The sequence below is a fragment of the Homalodisca vitripennis genome, chromosome 4, assembly GCF_021130785.1.
Source record: "Homalodisca vitripennis isolate AUS2020 chromosome 4, UT_GWSS_2.1, whole genome shotgun sequence".
NCBI lineage: Eukaryota > Metazoa > Arthropoda > Insecta > Hemiptera > Cicadellidae > Homalodisca > Homalodisca vitripennis.
In genome coordinates this window covers 174,018,199-174,039,732 of record NC_060210.1, presented here as the reverse complement: position 1 = coordinate 174,039,732, position 21,534 = coordinate 174,018,199, and the positions used below count along the sequence as shown (strand labels likewise).

At 32.8% G+C, this 21,534-nt stretch overlaps 1 protein-coding gene across 1 annotated transcript in view; it reads right to left on the bottom strand.

The window, feature by feature from the left end:
• Positions 1-20,697, bottom strand: part of LOC124360678 — a 31,027-nt gene extending 10,330 nt beyond the window's left edge. Inside the window, exons 1-3 of the mRNA XM_046814500.1 lie at positions 20,678-20,697; positions 5,586-5,772; positions 1,533-1,651 (exon numbers count right to left, since the gene is read on the bottom strand). Coding sequence (XP_046670456.1) covers positions 1,533-1,651; positions 5,586-5,718 — 252 coding nt within the window. The 5' untranslated portion in view covers positions 5,719-5,772; positions 20,678-20,697. The remainder of the gene's footprint in view (positions 1-1,532; positions 1,652-5,585; positions 5,773-20,677) is intronic.
• Between the last annotated feature and the right edge of the window lie 837 nt (positions 20,698-21,534).

Genomic DNA, 21,534 nt, shown 5'->3' with positions numbered 1-21,534 from the left:
AACTATTTGTCAAAGGGGATGATTCTAAAATGTTGTAGGCCGTGTTTAATATATTGTTAGTTTTATGTAGCCCCGGGAAATATTGCGTAATACATTTAGGATCATCTGTATAATTGTTCTTGTTCATGCTGCTGTTGTTATTTATTTTCGATTTGTTAATTTGATTTCTAATAATCTTGGTAGGGTAGTTCCTAGCAGTAAAAGCTTTAGATAATGTTTCTATATAATGGTGGTAATCCGAGTTGTTTGAACATAAATTTTTTGCTCGGATTGATAGGGTTTTTGGTATGGACTTTTTGATGTGAACAGGATGGCAACTGTTATAGTGTAGGTAATGCATGGTATTAGTTTCCTTTACATGAATTTTTGTCTTTAGATAGCCGTGTTGTATAAAAATGTCTAAGTCCAAAAAGGTTACAGTCTTAGAAGAAAAATTCCAAGTAAATTTTAAAAATGAAAATAAATTGAGTTGTTTTAAAAAAGTTTCCAATAAAGTTTTACCATGTTCCCAGATCACAAAAATATCATCTATAAATCTCAGCCAAACGAGAGGTTTGTGTGGCTGAGATTTCAGAAAATCTTCTTCGAGCTTACCCATAAATAGGTTTGCATAGGAAGGTGCCATCCTAGTTCCCATTGCTGTACCATTAACTTGTAGGTAATTTTGATCTCTAAATTTAAAATTATTCATTGTGAGTATCATATTAATTAAAGTAACTATAAAATTTGTGCTAGGTTTCGAAATCTAAACAAAATTTAATCTATATATATATATATATATATATATATATATATATATATATATATAGATTAAAAATATATAAATAACGATTATTATTAACCAAATAACTAATGCATTGTGACAATTCAAATAGGTGACAGAATTCAGATACAAACTGGAAATTTGGGAGCATGTTTCGATCATATGACGGGATATTTAAGGCTTTAAGTAAATTAAGTAATGCCAGCATTAACGATAAGAAGGTAGCGCTGCAATAGTATTGATTCCTTATAATTCACATGACAATCAAACTTACACCCTCGGCCCTCTCCCACATGTCTCCTACTAATATTCACGTGGTTACCTTATAGAACCCTCACAAGTAGTCACGAAGCAGCTGAGGTGTAAAACCCAAACACACATCGCACATCGCGTTCCAGGCATCGTTTATGAGGAGAAGAACATTTTACTGTAGTTTAGAAGCTTCTTTAAATAAAATGTACTACATTGATAGTAAGACACTGTGCTTATAAGACACAAATCCTCAGATTTCTTCTTCTAATAACAGATAGAGTTAAGTTATACACTGATTAATCAATCATGTAAATGGAACATAAATTGTAAGTGATTGTAAGATAAGGTTATAGGGATGCATTTACTTCTCCTGAGATATGTGTATCAGTGGTTTTTCTAGGAACGTCTTAACAATGACAAAAGTGTTTATTCTATGCGTTTGGAAACAAAGAAAAGTCGCATTCGTTAATATACTTCTATAAGATTGTAGTAAGAGACTGCAGTTCGGCCTCCTCACCTGACAGTCGGTGTCCAGGTCGGCGTAGTAGCCCGGCTTACGCACCGCCCGACAGCTGAAGCTGGTGGACGGGATGCTCGGCAACACTGGGAAGTCGACCCCGGGTCTCCCCATCACACCTGCAGCCACACACGGCTCATAAGTTACTTCACTCTGTGTGCCTATTACAGGGAGATTAATACAGTATATAACAAGTAAGGACCATTACACACAACACGAGATATCCGGTAAAATTAGTACTAATATTACATTTACCTAAGATAATTATTCAATTTTACAAAAGTAACATTCTAGAAAAGAATATTATTGCTCAGGGACGTTATTTAGGCCACCTTGACGAGACGGCTATATATACTGTGTCGTTGTTAAGTTTCCACACATAATCATACCTACAGCACCCATATAATATCAGCCTGTTACTAGTCCTTAACTTAAAATATGTTGCCTCATAGATATATAAGTAATATTTTGTCAATATTGTCAATACTATAACATTGGTTGTAAGATCATATTTGTGAATACACGACTCTCTAGTTACGTAAGAAATCCCTGAGTCTAAAACCTTTATAAACACGTTAAGGTTATTATGTATAAAAAGTAAGCATTTTAAAATGTATTAGAAAAAGGCTCTTGAAATAATTTGTTATCTAAGACAATTAAAAAGAATATATTGAATGTGTTTTATTTTCGAAGTGTATAACTGCAAAACAAATTTTTCCCACTTAAAACGTTGATCAAAAGTGGTTTGTTTAGAATGCCCATGGTAGCATTATGTAGTACAACAGACATACATTGAAAAATCTAATCCACCGAATCAATGCATTCAGACCTTTTAATTCTTAAACACACAATAATGATAACAAAATATTTGTAAACGCAATAAAACGGATATCCGACATTATTATAGTTTCTTTTTCGAGATGTTTTATATAATGTTTAAAGAAGTTTGTCCAAACTTTTATATAAAATTGTGTAAATGTAAAAACGTAATTCAATGCCCGGAGTGACAAGAACAGCTATTTCGATTCCTGGTACAGTGATTGTATTGATTCCATATTAAAAGATTCTATCTTAACTTTCTGGTAAGAACAAACTACTCCTCCAGTATTGATTTTACCGTGTTGATTTTTGTATTTTCATTTTGATGGTATAAATGAAAAAATCTCTAATGTTGAAATCATCAACTGGAAAGACTTTCAATATAAATTTGCATCCGATATTAAGTTTACACCTTAACAAAATTGAAACATTGTGTTATGTCTAAAATAATGCAAACAATGAATGAGTCAAATTTTACTTTACCAATTTGACATCATCTTTACTGTAAAGCATCCAGTGACATATGTGAAAAAAGTTAAAGACCTGGTCAGCTAAAACAATGTTAATACCTTCCTTATATAAGTTTGAAACCAATGCAAGTTACTTGAATTGCCCAACGATACAGAGTTTGATAGTATTAAAGATATATTCACAACTGAATGGAACAGTTATACAATGTAGAAAAGTTGCCCTCGCCGTGGTCAGTGTAGAATGGCATGACGCTGGAGCAGTTACCGGTCTGTCAGTCAGTGGGTTTGTGTTCTGCAGCTCACTTATCTCAGCCCATCTCGACACAATGGGTCATCTCGCCTCACCTACCTTCACTCTGATTGCTCGACCACTGCATATTGTCTGCACTTTTCCTTGGACATTCCGTGTCGTCCATGTATCAACGTCGGTCCTCTCAGCTCATCTAGCCTACTTTCTAATTACCAACACAGAATGATAGAGCACTAGGTCAGACTCTTGTTTATATTTCATAAGATAAACAAGAATCATTGAGCCCACTCAATCAAACAAAGCTATGTATATTGCAAACGCTTAATTTTAATGTACGTAATTTGAGTTTTTTTGGTACTGTATAACACGTTCTGCTACTATTGTGTTGTAATTAACAAACAAGAAAATAGTTGCTAAGCTTAGTATTTAACTAACCCATAAATAATACATAAAAGTATTAGTTTCCAGTTGCATCCAAATCTTCAACTTAACTCTGCAATTTTATAAATGATTTTACAGGCCGTAAGTTGAACAAAGAAATTGTAAATAATTTAGAAAAGGGCATTATTCTACCGTTTAATTTTGTCACAAATCAACGAGTATTGACAATGTAAATACATATAACTGAAAAGGAATCCTGTCAAAATTATTGAATGAAACTGTGGACGATAGTTATATTTGTTTACACTGATGGCACTTATTTCAACAATAATTTTGTTATTTGTTGTTTAGTTTGCTTCAGTCAACTGAAAAAATCTGACATTTTTGTCAGTACCGTAACCACTGTACTGTGGCTTGAGGTACTAAACGATAAAACATGATTGACAGAACAGTTGAATGACTTTTCATACAGAAACCGAAACTTTGCTAACAGATCTCTTTTATATCTCATGCTTAAAAGATATAAACATTTTTATAACTTAATATTTTAGTTTAAAAAAGTGTACAATGCGTAAATGCGTTGCATTAAATTGCATTGTACAAGCGGTAGGAATAGTTGGATCTTTGATAAGCGTATGTAGAAAGATTGTATACGTTATTTAAGTAAAATATATACTTTTCTGTAAAACACACATCAGCAGTCACTGTGTATTTCGAAAATACAGCAGTGCTCACGTTAGCTTAATAGATGAAGGTAGGAATAGTCCACACCATGTGTCGCGTATGAAGTTTGGCTGAGGTTGTATGCCAGATTTCACATCTATACCATACATTAAAATGTTGTATGATTATATTCAGTTTGCTTACTACATTATTTTCCCAAGATTTTCTCGTTACCATCATGGTTACCAACAAGAACAGTATAACATGCTCAGCCTATGGAGTGACAAAACCATCATGTAGAACTCGATGTTGCCTAATGAATAATGAAGCTTCCTTCGAAATTTTGGTTCTATCAGTAAGTTAGCTCTTAAGATGTCGTGAGGACAAGGCCGACAGACAGATAGAAACAAAATGTTCCATCCCCTCAAGTGATAGGCTTCTCTAATGCTCAGCTAAATAGGGTGGGGTAGAACAGAAATATCTATATAAATTGAAATTTTGTGAGTCAAAGACTCTGAGCGCATCTCACAGTCCAGATTGTCTTTCCGAGGTTGTCCCATTGAATAAATCCTTGTATAGGTGTATAATCTTGATCTCTCAGACCAACATAACAATAAAAATGGATCTGACAGTGTAAAATTTTCCAAAATTACATTTATTTACCTGTGGAGTGCTTGGAGTCATTTTGCTGTCCAGGAAAAGGGTTCCTATTGAGGACCATTGAGGACACCATCTATACCATTAAGGACTATTAAGCTGTAGCTGTGATGTGGGATTTGGTGCAAAGACTGATATAAATGATACGTAATGCTATCACGATTTGGGGTGTCACCTGAGGGTTTAGAGCTATAAATTCAGATATCAGGGAATTTAACTCAATGACTAAACCTATTAGAGGAATACATGTAGCAGTTTGGTTGTCCGTATAAGGTTTTCGTTTATGCTATTGAGGGGAAGGGGCGGGTTTTACTCGTATTTCCATTGAAGTTAGACTAAGAGTTTCATGGGTAAATATGCCATTTGTTTTCAGCATTAAACTTAAGGGAAAATCAAAATTTGTCATTTTAGTGTTATTCATAGCTATAAACATTAACGTAAACTCTGGGGAATGTGGATTTATCTAAGTTCTCAAATTCGGTAATAAATACTGTCCGATAAAAGTTTTGCAATAAAATTAACCGTTTATACAGTTTTAAATTTAGTAATAGCCTATATGTGAGCTAATATATTCTCTGGTTGGCCCCGGGAGCATTATATGTTATCTATAAATTAATTTGATATAATTGAAGAAATATAAGATATAGAAAACAGCAAAAGTTTGAAAATATAAAATATTAGTAGCAAATACAAATATCTATACTTAAATCATTTTTAGCTTTCATTTGTTCAAATTCACCTAAAATAGTTGTTAATTTCCACACATCTATTCTATAAACCTTGACGTTAAACGTTCACACTACTTATACTTGCCTTGATATTCCTGGTACTCCGTGTTGTCTCCCAGATCCTCGACCCCGGTCACCAACTTCCGCTGCACTCTCTGCCCTGTCTCGGCCGGCTCGGAGTCCGTCTCCAGCGACTCCTCAAAGCTGGCAGCTCCCATCTCCCTGGCCACCGCTGCTATAGTCTCGCTCGTCGGCACTGGCAGACGAAGCTCCTGGAAGTTCACACAGTGCCGTATGTCATTTTATTTGCATTAATCATTGTAAAGGCATAACTGATTAATATCAAATTCACTTTTTAATGATTTTATGACTATGCATTAGGCGTATAAAAGGTTTGAATCGATTGATAGCGTACTAAGAATATAGGATTCGGTTTCAACACCTACTTGCCAAAAGTCTTCCTCAATATAATTTCTAATCACACCCTTTTCTTTTCCGGGAAAGCCTAAGATGGAAACCAGCAAGTTGTCAATAGAGCTTATGTCTCTCCAATAGTTGTGAAAAGTGCGCTAATACACATCAACACTCTCAATCGAGTTTGAGTTCTGGATAATAGATAACAATGGTTTATTTAATTTCAACAATTTAAGCAAATATTGTGTTTTATGCAGCAACATAAGTATATTTATAACGTACTTTGCTTTTGTATTGTTCGAAAGGGATGCGGGAAATGTATCAGTTTATCATTATAAGTAACCGGAAGTTATTTTGTCAGCACTGTGGTGGAAGAAAGTAATAAGCTGCCACTTCAATATTTATTTAATTGTACGTTTCTTGTATATTACTTATTATTGCAAAATATATATGATGGCATGATTTGCCTGTACTGTTTGGGTTTAATTGAGATAAAATCTCTCTTTTACACCTTGAAACACAATTGTAAGGAATATGATATATTGATGGACTTAGAACCACAAAATATAATATAAATTTAATGCTTAATTCAGTTTAGTATTCGTTTTCGTAGTGATATACGTAGGTGTCTACAAATACATATAACATAGAACACATTAAATCTCAAGAGCATGGGATTTTTAAAGATTTAAAAATTCAATTATCTAAAATATACAATATGTCACACCTTATTTCTGGAGATACTACTATTGTTACATACTTTACATTTAGAATGTATTTTATTTGAAATAATTACATCACGTTTATCACTTCTAGCACTTGCATCTTTGCAAAACACTCATACGTGCAAGGCATGTTCTTCGAAATTTCAAACCATAAATATTGTTATTCCCCGAACTGTACACTGTCGTTATAAAGATGAGTTTGCAATATATTCGAACTAATATATTCCCTGGTCGGCTGATAGGTTTTGGAAAGTGACTGCCACCACAACCTGATGGACTATTCTACCCACACAGATCATCAATCATCCTCACACGGTGTACAGTAGAGACACACAACCTCAGTGTGAGATGAGTCAGCCTCGACTCTGAGTACCTTAACATTTAGGAAACAAGTCAAATGAATGGAGTGGCGGATCAATTAGAGGACGACCTTGAAGCCTTTCACTGTTAGCGCGCGTGGGAACTGCGAATGCGAGAGCTGGAGACTCATCGGGACCATGGATTCCTCACAACCACACGTCACAAACTTGTTAATCCTGAACTACATAATATTTGTGACACGATAATACAGGGTTCAACTAAAACTTTCTACACAAACTTTGTAATATTGCTCCATGGACCAGCAGGAGCTAAAATCTAAATGCAACCAGTGCCTTGTCTATTTTAATTTCTTCTGTCTGTATGTGTGTGATTTTAAATTTTTATTTTTATTTCTGAAACCAGTAAAGACAATAATAAAACGCAGTTATTTTTCTTGCAGTTTTTTTTTAAGAAAAATATTAATATTAATATCACTTCTCAAGATGGTGAACGTCATGAAGGCTTAATACCCTAAAGAGTAATAAGATCATGAAACTATAATAAAAGTTGCGATTATAAAACTATATAATTACAAAAATTTGAAACCTATCACATAAAAATCGGACGTGTATTACCGTTAAAAGCTTGGTCCATGAAACAATATCCTAAAATTAGTGAATAGAATTTTGTTGTGTGTATAAATGAGTAATAAATGTGTAATAAATTACCTAATATTTACACTTAATGAAACTATGATGGGAAAGGTTGATTTAATGCACTGTCACAGACTTGACTCCTGGAATCTGGAAATTCTTCTTTGCCAACTCTTTTTTATCTTTTCAGACGAGAACTCCAGGGGTTGAGATGGGCTTGCAATCCCTAGAAGAACTATATTTTGTATTGTAACTGCCCACTATACAATTTTGAATTCTGTATAAAAGTTAACCTATATACATATATATATATATATTGTAATCTACTTCCGGTTTGATATATATATATATATATATATATATATATATATATATATGGAATATATCAAACCGGAAGTAGATTACAATGGCTGAAAGTAGTCGCTTTTTAAGGAAATTATACTTTTCAGACTAACTTATTTTTATTAAATTTTTTATCGTAAAAATAAGGCAAATTTTATTATAGTTTATGAAATATGACTGTTTCAACCAGAAATACTTCTTCACGAACTCTGAATGTCTGAAATAATAGCCCCATCAATAAATTTTGTTTAAATTTTGAAACATCTTAAGAATAAATTCTTAAATAATATGTCTTCTAAACATGTTTACTTCGGATTTAAAGTTACCTTAGCCATCACATTTTATTGTAAGTGCTTATACTAAGATTTCTACGGACTTTGTCTCTACTCCTATTAAGCAAATGGTTCAATTGTTTATGAATAGATTAATTCAATATTATGGAATGTTGTAGAGAAATTTGTGTATTCCATTGATATTCATAAGAACCGTTATAATCTCCTACTTTAGGGTCCCAAAACAATAATAAGTTAAGGAAATAGGATTTTTCCGGACATTTGCCATCGTTCAGTGAAACAAGAAATCAGTACACTACGTTTCGAGATCTGCAATCTCCGGCAAATGCCCGGAAAATCCTATTTCCTTCACAATCCTTCCATCGTCAAAAATAACCTTCAAACAAATAATAATAAGTCATTCTATACCAAAACGTTGTTTTATAAATTTGAAGTCAAATTATTCTGAATTAGACCCATAGTAGATTGGAATCAATTACCAATAAGGAAAAAATCGTGAACCAAAGTTATGACGAGTATTTTAAAAACCAAATTGTATTTCATTACCAGACATGTATTAGTTAGAATGGCTGCCGTATAAGGTTCGTGCGGGCCAATTATGTGAAAGTGAATAGCTGCATTGAATATGAATGAAGCTGTAAACGTACTCGGTAGAATTATTTATTTGCGAGATTAACCACACGATGTTAGTTACAAAATATTTATGACGTTATATTGTATGCTACCGAGAACATGAGCTGTCATACAGCCAGTGATTGTTATAATACAACCTCAACACGGAGTAGTACCACAATATATGACAATTACAGTAAAAAATAAAAAGTTTAAAACTTTATAATTGCTGGAGGACTATGTCGTATTAGTGAGTGACTTCCTTTTTCCGTATCAATTTTATGTATTGAAGGAATCAATGAATGAGGTCTTTTTTACAGACCTAGTTAGAATCATTAGGGCCTATCTTACACTCAACCTGCGTCCAAAAATGTAAATATAAAATGATTTGAAACTACAAAAAACTTATCCTAGAAAACATAAATAAATAAATTTAACTTATAAGAACCAAAACTGAAAATAAAACTTAAAAGTATTATAACTGTTTTGACTCCTGAACTATATAAATAATATGTACATGATTATTAAATTAAAACTAACAATATCAAAATAACAAAACATTATGTATGTACGCTTATTTGAAACAAATTACCAATAACAGTTAGAAATATAAAATAACATAATGCAATATCAGTTATAAAAACAAAATTGAAAATAAAAATAAAAATAAACAGGATAAAAGAAGAATATACACAATAACACACTCACGCATTCATTCCTCTTATCACTACCCAAGACTAGTCATTTTCGTGTCTTACAATCGCGGCCATCCTCTGCAAGTCAATCTTAGCAGTTGAAGCATACCGGTCCCGACTGTCCGTACATTTTGTGAAGCTTGAAGGAAATTCCATATACGTTCGACATTCAGTTACATCGAATTAGTTGAATGGTTATTCTACTCGTATAGTGAGGAATTCGCAATGTAGGCGAACCAGTGCGGGAGTTCCTTGCGTCTTCTTCAACAGCAATACATTTAATTCCATTCAGATTTTCGATATCCCCAATCCCAAAATATACCATCATGGTAATCCAGTTCTTAAAATGGAAAAAGCACGGTTAAAATTGGCTAACATTATACAACTAATACACTGCAAGTTGAATATAATAAGGGGAGGTATGTTCATATCGTCTTAAATTGAACAGTAATTTTGAACCCTTTGTTATCTATTCCTCAAGGAGATAGTCATGTAATTAAACACGGTACAGTAGTAGAGAAAGTGAGGTAAAACAAGAAACTTAAGAAGAACAAGCTTTATGATTTTTTTAAAAGCATATGACCCTTTTACAAGTACCATAACATATTGAGTCCAGTCCAGTGTGCTATTAATAGTCAAGCTCCTCACTTTTACAGTATAGTAAAAGAGTCCCATTCACTGACATTACTTAGATAGTCTTGAAATCAATAGAATTTAAAAGCTTAGAGCTTCCAATTATTATGGGTTTACACTGTTAACACTCCATGTTAAGTTTTAGTCCATCCTTGTCAGTCCAAACACACACCACGTGTGACAGGTTTTCACTCAGATTTATTGTCATCAACCACAACTCATTGCTGTCTCCCACTTAAATAATATCCCATCCGCAAAAAATCCATATACGAGTTTCAAATTTTCAATCAATAGAATGTGATTTTAACTATTTACTTCATGTAAAATAATAGCGCTACATGACTGTTACATGACTGTTACTTGGATGTGGCAATAATCCAAGAAGATTTATGGTACGGTGTGTGGGTACATAAGATTTAACTAGAAGAGAGGCGGCAGCGAACTCTGTGGGAAGTGAACAATTACTTCGAAGAGGAGGTAGTCGTGATGAGGCGGCGAGGTTTTGGTGGACCATCACGCCTAAATCAGTTATATTGTGACTATGATTGATTAATCATTGCTTTCAATTGTTCAAATTTTATATTTTCTGTTGAAGAACGTTCTTAAATGGTCCAATCCAATTGTCCACATTGAAAAATATACTAGTTAATCAGTAATTATTCTGCTACGAGATAGGAAATCTATACACAGTTTTTTTTTTAATAAGAAAATATATTGTCACCCTCAGGAAATAAAAATATTACAATTCACCTATGAACATTTTGTGTGAACTCTCGTAGCCAACATATATTACTGTAAACCTAGAACCAAAGACGTTGACTTTGCATAAATTCATCTACGTCCTTGCAACATAACGTTGTATTCAAGAGATAAATTGAGAAAATGTAATAAGTACTCCATTTCTCAAGGAAGATGAGTTGGCTGGGTCACTCCGCCTCGGCCAGTTGTGCAAGGAGCGTCTTGGTTGACTGCAGTGGTCCAGGAAACGTAGTCTCTGGGAATCCGGAAGGATCAAAACTTGTCGATTTAGGACAATGGTGAGGGGTGGGGTGGGAGCGTTATCAAGGAGTTGCGGATGTGTTGAAACCCATCATTGCGTGTGTAGTATGACCAGTCGACACACGGGGCAGTTATACTCTACCATACTGCGAGTATCATGATGGATTCATGGAGCATCATACTGCGCCTCTGAACTGTCTAAGTAAAATATCCGTTAAAGATTTGCATTTTTCTAAATGTCGGTCATATTTATGTACTCGGTAATGTTAACTATTTAATTATGATAATAATACAAGTATTCTATTGCATAGAATACGTCAACAAATCACAGTACTATAAATAATAATGTTTATAATACTAACAGTATCAAGATTATTCGTACACTATAGTTTTGTGTATGTTATGTGTGGGATTTTTCTTTGTTTCTCAATAATCTTCATTACTGCGGTCAACACGAACTGCTCAACAGACTATAATGTCTTTGATACCGCGAGGTTTTTACTCGAAGTTTGTATTGCATGGAAACGTTAAGACGTTTTATACTTTCAGGGAGGCTATAGGTTGGTACATCACACCAACTTGGGACGCCAAGTGTTCAAACACCATCGTTCCATGTTGTTCATTTCGAAAGTTGTTCCTACCTCTAGTCCCATATATGTGGTCGTCAGTCACAGCCTTGGACTAACTCACATTTGACTCTACAGTAGAGAACGACCTCGATAGAAGTGCCGATATATAGATAGGAAAACGAAAACAATTTAAGTTTTCTTAAGGTATGATAAACAAGGTAGGAGTGGGCCACACTACATGTCGCATAACAGGGTTAGCTGAGATTACATGCAAAATTCCAAAGCTCACTTCATTCTCGAGATAACATGCGGACAGATAGACAGACAATCATACGTAAAAGAAATTTTTACATTTCCCCGCAGACAAAAGACTAACTGTGTTTACTCAGTGATAGGATTCAATGACAAACAAATTCCATGGCTGGACATGCACCATCATACAACTCGTTCTTTTTTATTTAAAATGTAAATTTATGTAATATTTAAAATCTATGAATGAAATGTTTCTCGAAATATCTTGCCACATGATGCTTCACATTTTTCACTAAGCTATGTTTTATAGCAGTGTTGAAACAATAAAAGCTCCGGTGAGCTAGGGAGTGTGCTACAATGCAAGAGTGCGCCGAAATTGAATCTTAATCTATCTTTTAACATAGATTTTCCACTGTATTATTATTTATTTTAAATATATGAATATAAATGTCACATATAAATTCATATTATACTCAGTTTGTTTACAGATTTATTTATTCTGATATTCTCTTGTTGCCATCATGGTTGCCCACAAGACCGATGTATCATATATTTTGCTAACGTTCAGGCAAATCCCATGGAATGACATGACTCATCATCGAACGCAAATTTGCCTATATATAAAAAAAAGTTTCATGCAAAAACTTTAAAGTTTGCAGATCAATTCGTTTATGAGATACCATGTTGACAGATAGACAGATAGAAATACATTTTTCTAACCCCGACTCGTTCAGAAATATTTGTGTCAAAGGTACGTCTCCAAATATAGCCTTTCATCTATATGAAATTAACGTACAACATGGAGATCTGCGTTATAATTTGGCTAGTAAACATTGAATTCTATGTTACACTTTGTTGTGATCCCCTTAAGGTCAATGATATTGATTTAAATAAACACTCCACTTCCGCCTCCTATCGCGTTCCTTGGTATCAGATCTGAAACTTTATAGACACCAATAAGGTTGATGCTGTTGGGCAATCCCTAAGCTTCCCCTAAGTTTTCTAAATCATTTGACTGTTCCTGTATGCATAACTAAGGCAATTGTATGATATTGGGGGAAATGATCATTCTCCCTTACCTCCATCTCTTAGCTAGGGTCATATCGCTAAGAGAGGAATCCTCGTCACCGATTCCGACATCTGTTTAAACAGTTGTCTGAAATCAGTCGTGGACCTTACGAAGAGTTCTCATCTCTCTAAATCATTCTCTTGTCCCACATTTGGTCCGGAGATCATACTGGTTTTTCCAACAGAGGTAACAACGGCTCGTGTACTGGGTCAGTATAAATTACGTTGAAAATCCCCCCTTGCTGTACTAGACCTGGAAATTTGTAACCTCTCTAATGGGGAATCCTTAATAGAATTATTTTATCATAATTAGTACGCACTCAAAGCGGGTTAGTGGTTAGAGTGCGAAATTTTGTATTACTGCTGTTTGTTTCAGCGTTGCTCTGGTAAAGACTTTAATTTAAGAAACACAGCTGCAAAATATTAAAAACATACAAAATAAGTGAAACAAATTAATTAGTTAATAATTGTAGAACCCGATAGAATAAAGTACTAAAGACGAAAAGCGAATAAGTTATACCACTTGATTTAAAGGTCGCTTACTTGCCAGGAAGGTTGCAAAATTTTAAAGATACTGTGATTTGGAAGATTTGACGAGAGCGAGGAGTAATCCCGCAAGTAGCAGGGTTTCTATGAAGCAGGAAAATGATGTAGCGGATGAATGCGATTGAAGTGCAAAAGTTTGACATCTGTGAGATGAAAGTAAAATCCTTCATACTGATCCGAAAAAGAGTGTATATTTTTTTTTTATTTTAATATAAGCATATAATAAATAAATAATCTGCATTGTCTCCGTAAGAACATAACACATTTTGTATACACAGTACATTTTCTGCGACTTTTCTTGTTTTTCTTACAGAAATAAGTTATTACGTAATTTCACCAGATTAGTTTCGTCTATTTGGTGAACAAGAAGTTTATGATAACCACAAAGAAACTGGTGCGCTGTCATCTGGAGGAGCCCCACTCTGCTTGCATGCTGTTACATCACTAACGGTACATCTCTCGACAGGGCTGCTGCGGTAGTAAATGTCGTCTGTTCCCGTATAATTATAAGTTAAGACCAAAGTAACCACCACAAATGAGGGGTTAGCGAAGCCGTTTGTCTGACGCTAAAATATGTCCGGTGACTAACAACACACTATTTGACCTGACTGCTGCATTAGCAATGTCAACGATGAGTAATAAAACGCCTACGGTAGGTTACGAGTATCCGGTACTTTTCTAACCTGCGGGCCAATGGAACAAATTGTTTTAGAGCCGTTCCAACTTACTTGCACCACCTCAACTCTGACTAAAAATTACTCAAACACTCTTTTTCTGACCACTTTTATTGAAAAATCTCTGAAACCAAATTTTAAATAAACACAGGTTATATGGCAAAATTTGTCCATTCCCAACTATATTTACGCACGAGGAGTTGTGTAAATTATATTTCTGGCTTGGGCAATATCCAAAACGCGATGTGGGTACTATTTGACCAATGACAGAATTACGAGTAAATCAACATTGACATTTCCGCCAGTGGTTCACGAAATGTGATGTAATCATGCCAAAGTTGGGTGAATTGGTTTCAAATCCAACTGAGAAAAATAATGTTTTAGTACTATATATTGAGTAGGTGAGACCCCTTTGAGTGTATCCAGCTTTACATAAAATCTGTGGTTTGAAAAGGCTAATACGACGCGTATGACGTGCAATAGATTTTGGACATGAAATAATTTTGTTGTTGGTAAATTCACTGCCCTTAAAATAACTTTAAGTTTAAAAGTTTTGATCGCACCACGAGAAATTACAGGCATCTAAATGAGTAGGAAATGTATGGAATTTTGTAATCATCCCTACAAAAAATTGAATTAAAAACAAGAAATTGGCCTTTTTCTTTTTAACTTGTGTGGTGTGGGTACTATTTGACGAATGACAGAATTAAATCAACATTGACATTTCCGCCAGTGGTTCACGAAAAGTGACGTAATCATGCCAAAGTTGGGTGAGCTGGTTTCAAATCCAACTGAGAAAAATAATGTTTTAGTATTATATATTGAGTAGGTGAGACCCCTTTGAGTGTATCCACTTTCTGGTGTTTGAAAAATACGACGCTTATGACGTGCGTACGATTTCGGACATGAAATAATTTTGTTGGTAAATCCACATATTTTTAAAATAAAACATAATTTTAAAAACATGTAATGTTCTTAAATTATATTTAATGAAGAAGCTTATATTTATCTGATTTATATATTTATGATTATTATGATTTATCTATTATAAATGAATAAAATGTTCCTCCCAGAAACTATAACTAATGTTTTATTTGTTCTTGTGGGTTTAAAAAATCCACTTTAATTATAAGAGCACTTTCATAGTTGAGTAAATTCTTAAACATATAACTTAAAATATCAATAACTAAAACGTTAATATTCGAACTGCGCATTATATAAAAGAGTGAACTTCCCGGGACAAAAACCTTTTTTTTTATTATAAATATACTAAATGAATAATACATTTGCAATACAAACTTGCTAAGATTTCCGAGTGGTGTGTCCACAGGCATTAGTTTTAATAAGCATTATAATTACCAACCTGAGAACCCCTTTTAAATAGCAAATTAAATTAATATATTGTGAAACTGCATCGTTCTTACTTTTTTGTTTTATAAATAAATGAATTAAAGAAGTTCTGCTCGCATCTGCATAACCCTTATTGCTAAAACAGTTTTTCGTTCTTTAATATTAACAAATATTTTGGCTTTAAGTGTCTTTTAACCTCTTCAAGGACGACTTTTTTCAAAATTACAAAAACTGTTGATTCTATACTTAAAACTAACTTTTGATACTAACTTTCTTCTATACTTAAAACACAGAAAAAGTAATAAAATAATTTATTTTATTATATTTTTATTTTATAGTAGAATAATGAAATGTTTTAAAGCTCAGATGTAATTCTAGTAGTTTGCTCTAATCAAGGTCAACATTTAAAACTCGATTCATTTTGGGTACGTTAATATTTAAATGTCAAGTTAATGTGTTTTATTTAATAAAATTATTTTTTATAATATTCCAATCAAAATATAGTAAAAACTATATTTTACTGTAGAGATCTGTCGGCTAACAAGTCTAAATCAACCTAAATCCCCACCAATCAATTTAAAAGCCAAATGGGTACGTTTGGGTACGGCTTTGATCCCAAATGGGCACGGATTATAAACTCAATGTATTCTTTTTATAGTTACTGCTTATGTAAAACAATCAAATGGCTCAATAAAAAAAAGTATAAAGCATCAGGTAAAACCCAATTTTATACTCACATAAAAAATGTATCTAACACATGTTCAAAATTGAAGTGTTCTTGAGGTACAATGTGGAGACACAAAATCAGCTGCAACAGTTGACTTAAATATAATCCAGTAATAATAACAAACAATGCTGCCAACTTATAAGATGTAAATGTATTTTGTCAGTGCGGAGTAAATGTTATATGTTTTGTAACTTTTATTATTTTACTACTCACACATGACCCTTCGGTATAACAATAATTCTTGATTTACAAATTGAGTTGCTAATTTACAATTAAATGACACTTAATTTACATTGGTTAATAATGAAACTATTATATGATATCTCACGTTTACGTGAACCTTTTAATGTTAACTAAATCTTATTTGATGTTAACCAAAACTATTAATAGATTAGAGACTTTCACCAACCTCCTTGTTAAAAATGAATTTTCATTTATACGGACAAATCAAATTTAATTAAGTTTATGACAAAATTTATTATATTATAATTTACATGTTTTTAGATACTATAATCGATGAGTTCTTTATAAACAATAGCAGTCTATTGATTCGGATACGTATGACGTGACTTTGTAATAGCAGGTTTTCACTTGGACTGACAGGTTTCAATAATCGCTGGGTACATCAGAGTGCCAGTGGGGTCAAGGGTCATCTGTTCAGGTCAAGGGGCTCAGGTTTACAGTGCAGTTGAGCTCGGGGCTCTCGCCAGTGTGCACATCAGTACAGTACCACCACCATTCACAGGAACATTTGGTGACCCCGTGTAGTATACTGTAGTGTTAGTAGTCGTAACTGAGTGCAAACACGAACATTCCCAACCTTCGTTAAGCACGAGAAAAAGTTTGTTTACGTATATAAAGTTATATAGACTACTGGCAATTCTGTTGAGTAATACTCGTATTTGTTGTACATCTTGTTATTTACGAGTATTATGATCTCTGCAAGAATTTATGACATATTGTCATTATTAAATATATGACAACTATCAAAAGGGGTTTGTTCAGCAAACATCACGGAATTGCAACACATACTTGATTAATGCTTTATAAATATGTATCCGATTTTGTATCCTGTGTTCTAATACATTTAAAATTTGGCACATGACCTCAGTCACATTATAAAATTGAGATATTTTAAATTTTTCTACGTTTGGTAGTTTATAAGCACGTGTTATTTATTGCACGCAGCTGTCGGAAACTATTCTCAATTGCCCAAGAGACAGAGATACAAACGACAATGATATTTAAAATCCAAAAAATTAATCTATCATGATTTTACAATAAACGTTATAACACTTTTTTAGTTTTAAAGGGTATTTTACAAATTTATATCAAGGATACTTTTTAATTCATTCTAAGTTTTGAATTTAAAACATGCCGATTGTATACACATACTGATAACACCGAAATATTATTAAATAACCATAAAACTCTAAATTGTCTCAATGAAACAAATTTGAAGTATATGCCATCACATATTACGTATTAGAGTTTGAAGATTAGTTATACTACAAGTAATTAGCCTAATAGTTTATTTAAGATTTCCTATATTATAGCTTTCAGCGCCGAATACTAACCTCCCAATCCACCAAAAATAATATGAAATTCTTACTTGCCAATAATTCATAATATTCATAATTCTTCATTATCATACAATGCAGCTTGTCGCATCACAAAATATCAGTAATTTCAAAAGCCAACCCAAAGTATATAAAGTTAACTTTATATGAACCTAAATAGTTTGTGGTCTCTACCTAATCTTCATTTACATTCCTAGTATAAAAAAACTAAGTATTTATGAGGTTAGCATGTATATTCTCATATAGCATAAGAGCCGGATGTACTGGAGTGTAACCCCATAAGAACAATGTTAATCCTCATGCTCTTCACGACCTTATTTTTAGTCAAACTTTTATGGTGGATTTCTTATTTTAAAGACAAAATACTCAGCTAAACGCTTTAAACTGTTTTAAATATCTTTATTAGTTACTTAGAAAAACTCAAACTTTTAGGTATTGCATAATTTAAATATTCAAAAATTATACACTTTACAAAAAACTGAAAAGCGTTTGGATGTGTATTAATTATACCTTTAAAATGATATATCTCCCACTACACTATGATAAAAATAAAAAATGCAAAGTACATGATATTTAACATCGTTCTTGTGGGGAAAAGCAACAGTTATTTTAGTACAGCCGGCCCTTATGGAAGTGATTGTTATACAAATATTATTTATTGCTCAACACTTAATATTCTGTGGTCTTACAAAGGGGGTTTTTTAATTAAAAATACAAGTTTCCTCCAACTTCCCAAAAAATTTGCAAGTACATATAGTCGAGTAATTTAAATCGGAATTGTAGATTTTATTATCACTTCCCCCTTAACTCCGTCACTGCAACCGATAAAAATTCTATACACACAATCACAATTCTATACAAGATGTCACGACGGAGAGACTCTATTTAGCGATGCATAATATTTTTAAATATTCAAAAATTATACACTTTACAAAAAACTGAAAAGCGTTTGGATGTGTATTAATTATACCTTTAAAATGATATATCTCCCACTAAACTATGATAAAATAAAAAAATGCAAAGTACATGATATTTAACATCGTTCTTGTGGGGAAAAAGCAACAGTTATTTTAGTACAGCCGGCCCTTATGGAAGTGATTGTTATACAAATATTATTTATTGCTCAACACTTAATATTCTGTGGTCTTACAAAGGGAGTTTTTTAATTAAAAATACAAGTTTCCTCCAACTTCCCAAAAATTTGCAAGTACAGATAGTCGAGTAATTTAAATCGGAATTGTAGATTTTATCAGCCCTTCCCCCTTAACTCCGTCACTGCAACCAATAAAATTCTATACAGCAATCACAATTCTATACAAGATGTCACGACGGAGAGACTCTATTTAGCGATGCATAATATTTTTAAATATTCAAAAATTATACACTTTACAAAAAACTGAAAAGCGTTTGGATGTGTATTAATTATACCTTTAAAATGATATATATCCCACTACACTATGATAAAAATAAAATACACAGGGTGTAATACAATACCTCCATGGCTATGGATTGCTGTCGAAACAGTGAGCACTCAGACTCAAAATGTTCTATATGAAGTAGAAAGGGTTGGCCAACTTACCATTGTAGTAAATAAATTAAGCCCTTCCAACAAATTAATTTCTGTTCCTACTATTTTGTGATTATTTAAACATTGTATTATTTTTATTTTTATAATACATTGATGTTAAGAGTATTCAACTATTACTGTACAACCTGTGTCTAAATAGTATTAATAGCCCCAATATCTTATATAATGCGTGACAAGAATAAAGCAGACAATAACGCCTTGCGCATACTTATTTTATTTTGAAAATAAAAACTTGAAAATGTGTGTAGATATAAATCATTTGACACTCTTTATGTACGAGTGAATAGTCACACTGAAATGTCTCATGCGGTGACTCAAGTGCAGCTATTTACCTTGTACAAAGTGGGATGGATGAACAACCAATCAGAATAGTATAGTTGTAACAAATTGCATACCTTATCGTTATATCATGATTCAGTAAACAGCAAAAGTGCACGAATTTCTATGTTTTGTAATAAACAGAATTAATGTTTTTAATTCTATTGCGCCTTTTATCGGGATGGTAAAATATAGGTCCTACAAATAATATTCATTCACATTTATTTGAAATTAAGAGTATTTCTTTCTTTCTAGTAGTTTTGTAATATTAAATTTTACTGTCACTTGAAAAACAATTAATGTATGGGTACCTGCGTATTAATAAATCAAATGTATAGTGTATTAATTAGTTGTAAGGGGTAATGTAAGTAATAGTGTAATGTGTAAGTTTGTGTTATAATCATTTTTTTATCAGGCATATATTATTTTAAGAATCATTATCATAGTGAAATCTTTAAGATTTATATAAATACTCGTTTACGTATTTTACTTCCTTTATTTTACAATGTATATATATATAATTTGAAACATTTAGAATTTGAAATTAAAATAATTTACAACTTATATAAACTGTTATTGGATTTTTAAGTATTGACATATAATTTTTAAGTTAATCTGTTACTGTTTGTCCAACAAATCAATACCTGGTTCGTAACAAGTGTCAATGATTCGGATTCGTATACTTTACATGCATGATAACTAAGTTGTTTAAGATCTGTTTAGTAAGAATTTTCAGTCAAATTCCTAAAATAATTAACTTATTAAATTAGCCGTCGTCTACTTACTAAATTGGGTATACTTTGTACAAATAATACACACGAGTGGGGCGAGATACTGACCTTGAAGCCGGCCAGGGAACTCATCCATAGACCTGCAACAACAAATAGTGGGTCAATGTCACTGTTCGAATATTACAATTGGTTAACACTGATTCATAAAACTAGTTCTTGTCTCAATTCCCAAAAACGGAGGAAAATCAAGAATTTGATATTTCCCGTACTTGCCAAGTCAGCCTAATAAAACTGACTTTACGGAAATATTAGTGTGGAGAAGGATCTTTTACAATAAAGCGCCCTTTACTAGTGCTAGATTACGCTGTAAACCTCCACTCTCTGCGATCTAATGGACAGACAGATATTGTTTCTTCATTGTTAGACGACCTCGTCAGGTCTGCAGAGTTCCATATTTTTCTCGCTAAAGTCCGATGGTTTGCTGAGGTCGGCAGTAAAAAATATGATGAGGAGTAAACGGGAAGATAAGGAAATACATCAGAACCTGGAATAGAAGAGTGCAAGGTATAAAAAAGTAATAAAATCATTGGGGCTGTGAAACCTGAGTAATTTAACATGGCTGTTGTAGATCCCTATAACAAATGTTTTAAAAAATACTTTGTTTCCTCATAACACTCCATAGTCCTTCCCTAGTCAAGCAAACGATTCACCTTCAACTCAAATCATTATTTTTCTGAAACTTAGTTCATTTCGTTTAGTGCTAGAGAATGTCCATGATAATATTTAAAAAAGTTGAATTTGAACAAATAATAATAATGAAAATCTTTTATAGCTGTGAATATGTCAATAGTACTCACCAATAATAGATTACACATGAAAAAAAAACAAAAGCCTGTAATTCGAAGTACATATAACTAAGCATACATGTCATACACAAAACAAGACTAATACGAATATAATTGAGT